The sequence below is a fragment of the Protomyctophum bolini genome (genome assembly GCF_963924005.1).
Source record: "Protomyctophum bolini genome assembly, chromosome: 7".
Classification (NCBI taxonomy): domain Eukaryota; kingdom Metazoa; phylum Chordata; class Actinopteri; order Myctophiformes; family Myctophidae; genus Protomyctophum; species Protomyctophum bolini.
In genome coordinates this window covers 30,754,242-30,764,241 of record NC_137868.1, presented here as the reverse complement: position 1 = coordinate 30,764,241, position 10,000 = coordinate 30,754,242, and the positions used below count along the sequence as shown (strand labels likewise).

At 41.4% G+C, this 10,000-nt stretch overlaps 1 protein-coding gene across 3 annotated transcripts in view; it reads left to right on the top strand.

Annotated features, from left to right (window-relative positions):
- Window positions 1–10,000, top strand: part of rbms3 (RNA binding motif, single stranded interacting protein) — a 142,434-nt gene that overhangs the window by 106,497 nt on the left and 25,937 nt on the right. Inside the window, exons 9-10 of one of the 3 annotated variants that reach the window (XM_080768913.1) lie at window positions 4,298–4,391; window positions 6,042–6,095. The exons of the other annotated variants lie outside the window; for them this stretch is intronic. Of the exons in view, the coding sequence (XP_080625039.1) occupies window positions 4,298–4,391; window positions 6,042–6,095 (148 nt within the window). The remainder of the gene's footprint in view (window positions 1–4,297; window positions 4,392–6,041; window positions 6,096–10,000) is intronic. 3 annotated transcript variants of the gene reach the window in all.

The following is a 10,000-nucleotide window of genomic DNA, read 5'->3' as shown; positions in this document are numbered from 1 at the left end:
TCTCTCTTTTTCCTCTCTTCTCTCTCAGTCTCTCTTTCGCCCACACACACACACACACCACTTAAAAGTCACTGAGGTCAGCAATAAATCATCGTCTAATTTTCCAGGGTGAACTCTTTTTGACAGCACAGGTAGGTCACACCGGAGGTCTTCGGGCAAGTGTTTTAATTCAATCCCCTTGTAATATTCTGGTTCCAATTTCATGTTTAGTGTATCGTTTAAATGGCTGTGCTACAGTCCTTATTGACAGCAGCACTGCTCTGGGCTAATAGCCTCCATCAATAACCTTGTATCTGTCCTCTATCCACTCTCTCAATACACATCACTCTAATGAAAAATACAATAAACACAATCAGAGAGCTGCATTGAATAACCACGCTGCATTAATTATTATTAGTCAGTGACAGTAATACAGTTTATCTAGTACAAGTCATACATTCATTGTGCGTTTGTGAAAAGGATGGATGCAAGGCATTCCAGCATTGGTTAAGGAGGCTTTGTAATAATGACTGGTCGTATTGGAAAGTTTCAAACAATGCCAGAGTGTTGAAGTGCTTTGGCTCATTTTATATATATTTTTTGTGCACGCTAATGTTTAAATAATGTTGTGTTTCTCACATCCGTCACTTACTGTATATCATGTGAAAAATAATACTGCTGCCGTGTGAAAGAAACTTCAAATATATTCCTCAATCTAGACACACAGAAGAAAAGAAGAAAAAGAAAATGCATGCATGAAGTTCTGTGTCTCTGGATCTTCTAAATAGCCAACTTAAAGCATAAATTAAGACAGATAAAAGATACAAAGAGAAACATCAGGGGAAGATAGTTCAGAACAAAGTAAAAAGTTAATACAGGCAATTTGAGGAGAAGCTAGTTCAGCCAGAGTTGACACAGTTAAAGTGAACCTAAGGAAGACTGAATAAAGAGTGGTAATAATTCATTAACTTTCTCAGAGAAGTCTTTGTGTTTTTGGGAAGTGTTGTCGGGTGCAACCACTGGACCATGTTTTTTTTTGTTGCATACTTAAGTCTTATCATGTCAAGCAGAGTATATAGGCATTCAACACCGTGCGGTCCCTGTTGCCAGTGTGAAGCATCATGCACAATAGAGCGGCCGGATGGGAACCGCAAGGTTGCCAGTTCAAACCCGGGCTTCCCCAGAGTTAGTGTACACTGAACCCCTAATTGCTCCTGATGTGCAGGTTGGTGCCTTGCATTGTTTCCACTGTCATCGGTGTATGAGTGTGTGTTAATGGGTGAATGTAATGCACAATCTATGTAAAGCGCCTTGGATAAAGGCGCTATATAAATGCACCATTTACCATTTAATCATAATACAAGGTTCAAGTTCAAAGTGAGACCGTTTGAAAGCGGTTTCCTCAGAATCAGACTGCAGCAGCGCTTAAGTATCTGCAGATGTGTTCGCCATGGTCCCATGCTGTTTGTTTGTACAATCAATGAGTAAACCAAAGCAAGGTATAAAAAGAGTAATCTGTAGTGTGTGTACACAGTAAAATCCTTTATCAATCTGTTAACACTGAGTTGTGCGTGGGTATGTCTACTATGTCCCACTGGAGTTGTAGAACACAGACTGATGGATAATTTTTAATTATTAAGACTTTGTTGTTTGCGCATGTCGTTCCCTGTGCCCTCCATACATCTTAACATGCGCCCTATGACTTACTTTTCATGTCACATTGATCCCACTGACTTTCATATCTCCCGTATTTTTATTTAGCTACATTCAGTGGCGCCCGTTTATCTGCCCCTTTTGTGAGAACTGTTATTTGACCTTGTGCCCATTTACGCACGAGACATTCTGTCTCTTTCTCACTGACTTGAGTTGTGAACTACATTGGCTTAAAAGACTGCATTTCCCATCATTCAGACTTCCTGGATATTACCGGAAGAGTAATATGCCACGTCTCCCATAGTAAACCTCCCAGCGTTAGGGTTCGCCATTATTCACTTTTTGTTAACCTCTGAACTCAAATACTACGTCCCATGTGTCAAAGGTTGTTGGATTACATACAGTATATAATATGTTCACAGACATTTTTCCGTGGGAGATCTTTGAACGCTGTGATGGATGTACGTACCATGATTTCTCTCCCCATATAATTGGAATATATCATCTGAAAAACCATAAGCTTTTGGCTCGTCGACTTCTTCTTTGTGTCTTGTGTCAATACTTCTCAGGTACTCTGGTATACTCTGAAATACTTTTACTCTCCCTATTCTCTAATTTTTAGTATTGTAGTTTTCCTCTAAAGTATTTATCCTTAAAAAGGCTTATTAATATAGTATTACATTCTTCTATAAGATTAACATTATACCATTAAAGATAAAGTTTAATATTTACTTGGTTTAAAAGGTTTATAACCATTTTGGTAAATTACATGTTAGATGCTCCTTGCCTGGGTTTTATGATTGAGCACAGCATTGTAATCTGATTATTTTCAGAAGTATTTCTACATTCAGAGGTTTTGCTCTGCTATCGAAGTAAAATATACAGTCCTTTCTTATTAGCATTATTAATTAGGTTAATTATATATTCATCCATTACCGACTGCAGGGCATGTTTTGAAACTTTGAAAGAATTTAGCTGAAGGCTTCCGCATAATTGGTGCCATCTTTTTGTTTTGTTCTCTGCTGGCTACTGAGACTCAGTCTGGTCTCAGTGACTGTCAGCTGCTTACCCCATGACTATGAGATGAGAAAGACAGAGAAAGAGACATGGATGGACATAATCGACTCTCTATCACGCACGCAAGCACGCACGCACGCACGCACACACACACACACACACACACACACACACACACACACACACACACACACACACACACACACACACACACAGTATAGGGTACTGTATATAGGGGAAGACATTGAAAGAGTCCCTCATCCTCATCTGTCTTGCATTAGCGCTGTAGCAAACACTGCAGGGAATTTGTTTTAATAAGACAACACAGCGCTAGTTGTACATTATTAAATGCAAAGCTTGTGCCTATGATATTTGTTTGAGGGACAAATTATTGTCTGCATCAAAACGTTTAATTTCCCCCACGGGATCAATAAACATCTGTCTATAGCTGTCTGTCTGTCTGTCTGTCTGTCTGTCTGTCTGTCTGTCTGTCTGTCTGTCTGTCTGTCTGTCTGTCTGTCTGTCTGTCTGTCTGTCTGTCTTGCGTGGGAAAACACTGTAGAAAGTGAGACTTTTATGTACTGTATGCACCATTTGGGGCTAACCCTGGTTTAGGACATTGTGATTCAATAGTCTACATTTGGTGCTCAGTGTTGTTTCACAGGAATTTGCCTTTGCTGTTAGAAGTAATATGAGCCTTCTAGCAGGGAGGGCCTCTCTCTCTCTCTCTCTCTCTCTCTCTCTTTCTCCATTATTCAGTCAACAGACACTTTGGGATCGATCAGGCTTGCGGCCTGGCGGATGAAACATGTCCTCTCTGGATACACAATGATAAATAAAAGGCTGCGAGCTGCAGCGCTCCGCTGCAGCGGGGATGAGAGGGAGAGATGAATAAATAAGGATAAATAGAGAGAGAGAGGGGGGGGGGGGGTACTAGAGAAAGGTCAGGGGTTATGCGGTACATACGCCAAAGTAAAGTGACATCCGGAGCCAGATATGGTTTGTACAGAACTCCTACGAAGTTGGAAGGAGTGTAAGATGATGATGAGTGTAGATGGGAATGCAATGGGCATACAAGACCACCCACACACATACAGTACACACACCATTAAGGTGATGTCATCATTATTATGTCTTAATTCTTTTTAAAGGGGTTCCATTCGACAGCGACCACACAGTCAAATCGTCAGTGAGTGTAATTCTAATTCAGTTCCATTTGTATACTCTCAGAGTTAATTGAAGTTACTCCATCAACAGTGTGCGGTCCATATAGCGTACTTTGGAGTGTGACATTGTTGAGGGTGTGACGCACTTCTGCAACCTTGATGATGATGACACAGGTTTGTGTTAACTCCAACTCAACTCGGCAAATCGCAGGTTTATACAGGTGCAATGAAGTGGTTGAAATTATTTGTCGTACACAAGCTCCGTCACTGCAGTTTCAAGAAGGGTGGAACTATTATAGAGAAAGAAATAAACAGTTACTGTACTTATCAATACGAGCTGTGTGAAATGCACATAAAGAACATGAAAAACACAATATATACATAATACAGTATGGAGAATAAAGGAGATCAATCATGCAGTTTCACCATGGTACTGTTTATTTAAGTAAATATATTTTTTAATTGTGTAACCCTATATATAGGTTCTACTCGTCACCATATAACATCACCAATCGGATGATTGCACAGACGTCCATCACGCCCTTCATTGCTGCCTCCCCTGTCTCCACGTATCAGGTGGGTAGAGCCTCTCTGATCCTGTGTGTGTGTGTGTGTGTGTGTGTGTGTGTGTGTGTGTGTGTGTGTGTGTGTGTGTGTGTGTGTGTGTGTGTGTGTGTGTGTGTGTGCAAAAATATCTTCTGTGTATTTATTGGTTGGCTCTGCAAAAACCACCTAACTCCATTAGTATAACGTCATGACCGTCCATGCTGTGTGTGTAGAGAGGCTAACTGGTAATCAGTAGTTGACCAGTGTGCGTTACACCCTGCCCATGTCTACGTGTGGAAGTGTCCCTGAGCAAGACACTTAGCCCCTAACAGCTCATCATGACCATCTGAGCAGACATCAGCTGGGTGAAACTGTAACTGAATCGCCCCCAGATAAGCAAGGGCACTGCTCCCAGAACAGTCGATGAAGCTCCTCTTCGCTGTGCGAGAAACTTGTTTCATCGTTGTTGTCTTGACCTTATTAAGCGCAGAGACGTGGTGGGCGTATCGGTCAAGAGGTCTGCGATCTTGAGTTATGTGGTCATGGTTCAATAACTCTCTTGTCTCTTTTCATTCAAAACATCTTCTTATTGCTGTGACGACAGCATGAAAGAAGGTCCGCACAGCCACAGCGTAGCTCCCTCAAGTCATGCACTTAAGGGAGCTTCAGTGTGCAGAGCTTTCTTTCATGTTGTCATTGCTGTCTTCTACTGGGCCAGCACAGGCAGTACTTGAAATCATTGGTCACGAGTAAATATCCCCTTTTTTCATTTCCTACATTAAAAAAATGTATTATTTCAAAAGTTTAAACTAAATAAATCACAACTTTTCATCAATAAAAAACAATTCCAACGTGTTTCTATAGTATTTAGAGGTTTGGCAACCACTCCCCTCCAGGCTCTTTGTTTGTGACATACAGTGTTCTCTCTTCTTTCTCTGTATGAGAGACATACAGGTGACACACACACACACACACACACACACACACACACACACACACACACACACACACACACACACACACACACACACACACACACACACACACACACACACACACACACACACACACTCATGCACATGCGCATGCACACACTCATGCGCATGCACACATACACAGAGTTACATATATAATACATGTGACAAAAGGATCTTTGCTCTCATGTTAGGGGTGTGAGTAGGTGATAGAAGTGCTGATTTGTGGTAAAGACAGGCTTTGATGATGAAATCTCAGCTGTGAAGCTGTAATTATCAGACTGTATTGCTGTCTGCACTCTTCATACCCTCCTGTAATTACAACATAACATACACTGGACGCTCTCAGTGTCTGGTGTAATATTATGTTAGATGTTCCACCACAGGGAGCTTCAAATGCGCTTGCGAATAGTCGTGCTAATGATTTGTTTCATGTCCTCTACACTTTCTTCCTTCCTTCCAATTCTACCGTGCCAATGGCCTTCCTTACATTCTCCTTTCCTCCCTTCCACTCTTTCCATTCTTGCTTGCCTACTTTCTTCCTTTGTTTGTTTGTTTGTTTGTTCGTTCGTTCGTTCGTTCCTTCCTTCCTTCGTTCGTTCGTTCCTTCCTTCCTTCCTTCCTTCCTTCCTTCCTTCCTTCCTTCCTTCCTTCCTTCCTCCTTTTCATTTATCCTACTCATGCTACTGTGTCTCACCATCCACAGGTCCAGAGTACATCTTGGATGCCTCACCATCAACAGTATGTTATGCAACCTACAGTAAGAAAAAACATCTTTACTATACACTTTGTTGTGTTGTGTGTTAACTCAATACTCTCCCCCCATTTCCTTACCCTCCCTCCCTCCCTCCCAACACTATTGTCAGGCAGTTTTTGTGGTAATGCAATTAACAATTAAGGGGGAAGTATGCCCCTGGCCTGAAGGAACACAGGGCTGGACTGTGACAAAAATTTGGCCCAGACCAGCCCACCACAACCAGCGCGCAGATAGCAGAAACTATACTTGGATTATTTTGCCCCTCCTTTGCCCAGCTTTGTGTGTTTGAGTGAGAAAACTAACTTGAGGATAAAAAGTGAGGACAAGTGAGGACAATTGTGATTGGCTGGAATGTGACGACGTACTGTATGATGAGAGCGCCCCTCACTTCACACGGGTGTGATTTTTTATTTTCCCAAGGACACGGGAAGCCAGGTCTATAATGCATTTTAATCACATTTATAATGCATTATAATGCACATTATAAATGCTTAAAATTATGCAGAACAACTTATAGCGTATTATAAGTGCTGGTCATGATGCATTATTATTATGCTGCAGTATTAAAGTTATAATACTCATAAACCTTGTTATAAATTGTTATGCATAATTATAAACATGTATAACAAGTCTTACAATGCCTTAAACGTGAATTATAAATGAGGATATATATGCATTATAAACCCAATTGTGTGTCATGCATTGCTTTTTCTTAGTTTCCCAGGCTAATTACCAAAAAGCGGCCCAAATTAGCTGACATCACCCTTTAAGTATAGTGTTATCGACTTTTGTTTAAAATATAACACAATATAATGTATGTTTATTACTAACACATAAAATGTATGTTTATTACTCACAGGGCTTGTGGGTTCAAAACTGTCAACCAGAGAGAAAATTATAGTCATTCCTAGCATTTGATTGACAACTATAATGACCACTGTTCAATATCTTTACATTTACATTCATTGCTGCATTTCTATTAGTGGTTGAAAAATATGAACAAGAAGCATTTTATTGACGATGTGGTACATTTGCCCAGTTCATTTAAAGGTGATGTAAGAGATAATTCTTCGTTAAAACAAAAAGTCTATTCTTAAAATCTTAAACCCGCAATGATAATTTATCAGCTTGTGTCCCAGTAGCAATTTAAAACGTATTTTAACAAACAAATAACAATCTCACCCCCTTTAACACATTTTACAGTTACAAATGGCTAAATTAACACCAGGGATTTTTTTGTATAGGTAGAAGTCTGTAGATGGCATTATAGTCTGCTCTGTAAACAATAACACAGCTTCCCTGTCACAACATTGTGAAGATGAGGTTTAGAGACTGTTACCCTGGGAAACAGTGTAAACTATCAGAAACAGCTGTTGTTGAGCTCGCTACCTAGCTTGCACATTTTTGCTAATATTATTATTGTTTATTTATTTGTATCCGTTATTACCAGCTCGATTTGTTTTGTATGTGCCTTGAGCCTACTCCTTGCTGGTCGTTTACACAGTGTGAGCAGATGTTTAAAAGGGACTACAGCTCATGTTGAAACTATGTCTATATTAATTTGACATCAGACAAAAAAACTCACAGCTTAGCGACTACCTGATTGCCAATGATACATTGTATTGGCTTACAACAACTGTGGGTGGACTGGAACACACATACATCGGCTTACATTGTTATCCACGGTAATTCAATACAAACAAAAAGGGACCTCAAATCACCATAATTGCAAGTTGCCTAAAGAACTGCTTAATGCTCATTGTTTCCAGACGTGTCTCAGGGTATTTGGTAATGTTGAAACATGGGAGACAAAGCCACGTCCCAGCCAGCAAAATGCAAAACGGCAGCTGGATGCTAGGCTTATCTGTCTGTGGATGGAGGCTGTGGATGTTGAGTCCATTTTACTGGAGTCTGACATCAGTTATGGAAGCCCGCCCTCTGCTGGTGCAAATAGCAACTACTGTATAACTCTAGTTTTGTCCAGGCAGGGAACAGTGAATGCTGAAGTGGCCATAGTAGCAGTTCTCCCCCACCCTGAAGCTATGCTTATTTAATAAAGAGTGACTTTCCATTCCTTTTGAAGAAAGCACAGGAAATGTTTTTTTTCTTCACCCCCCTGTAGTGCTGTACTGGGCACTGAGTTGCACGCATGAAACACACGTGCACACGCATACACACACACACCCGCGCACGCACGGCACGCACGCACACACACACACACGCACGCACACGCACACGCACACGCACACGCACACACACACACACACACACACACACACACACACACACACACACACACACACACACACACAAACTGGTAGTGTAGGCTGGAAGCCAATGATCATTTGAACAATAGATGTGGATTTAGACTCATTCACTGGAAGATTTAGACTGACTTACACTTCCTGAACTCTGTCTGCTCTCACACCGCCCCCACCACAACATAGACATAGACACAGACGCACGCACGCGTGCACGCACATACGCAGTTGTAGGGTTGTAGCAGTACAGTACAGTACAGTACAGTACGTCCAAACCATAGACTAAAATAATATGGACAAAGCGTTCCCCGGGTCTAACATGGACGTAAAATGAAGCCTGTAATTCCTTGCACTGTAAGTCGCCATATTTCTAGATCCGTTTGGGCCCAGCTGGCCATTGGCTGGCTCCGTTTGGGCCCAGCTGGCCATTGGCTGGCCCAGACAACGAGGCGGGACTTCCCCCTTAATCTTCGTTGGTTTTTATTTTGACTGAACGGGGGGTGGCTCCCGTTCATAGACTGTAACGGAAGCCACGCCCCTCAGAACATACAGTACGTGACTTTATGGTCATTTATTTAATAAATGGGACGATAATTTTCCAAAAAGAATATTATGACATGAGAAATGCCAAGTACTGTGGAGGAGGAGGGGTGTTCCTTTTAAATTGTATTATGTTGTCTTAGTAAAGGAAATGTGTGAAATGTAGTTGATTGTATATTCCTCTAAAAGATAGTAGTGTGAAAGATTACTCGTAGGCTTTAGTTAGCCGTGTGGTCGAGTTAATTATCACTTACTGATTAGAGGATGGTTTGCCCCACCTGTTTAAGAGCAGGATTGCTGCAGGTGGAGGCAGTTCAGTCTCACTTGAGGCTAGTCGTGAAAAGAGGAACAGGTTAGAACTGTGAGCCAGAGCCTCATCGCAGGAGGCATTTAAGCCTGTAACAGTTACTGTTTGTTGTTTCCTGTTTGTGCAATGTTATTTTGGCCAGTAGTTATTTATTTTTGTATTTGCACTGTCTGTGCAAATACAAAAACTGTTTGTATAAAGACACTTTTGGAGGTCAATAAAATGCCTGAAACGTTTTTGTGGACCTGTCTACTCCTTGGAGCCTCTGACCATCGGCTGGCATTAGTTACTATTATCGCTATAGTTTCCTGCACTTTAAAGGGATTTTGCTTTTCTGTGACTGGTTTGAATCGCAGTCCTTGATTTTATCGCAGTGATTTTCAGCAAACTGAGTGGGCTGATTTCCTGCCAACAGCTCCAAACTATTTCATAGGCTACCTGCAAAATTCAGTTATGCTCTGTTTGCTGAAATTGTCATCTCTAGAGGGACAGAAGATAGAGACAGCATTGTTATGACATATCAGCCAAGCACTGAGGCTTTCCAACAAAAACTGGCTTGCACAATAGTTTAACTTGTCCAGACTCTCTCTCTCTCTCTCTCTCTCTCTCTCTCTCTCTCACACACACACACACACACACACACACACACACACACACACACACACACACACACACACACACACACACACACCACACTCTTCTGTTCCTTTTCTTTCCTCTCCTTATCCTCCCCTTTATCTTCCCTTTTCTTATTTGTCTTCTCCGTTTCCCACACTCTCGGCTCTCTCTCTGTCTCCGCC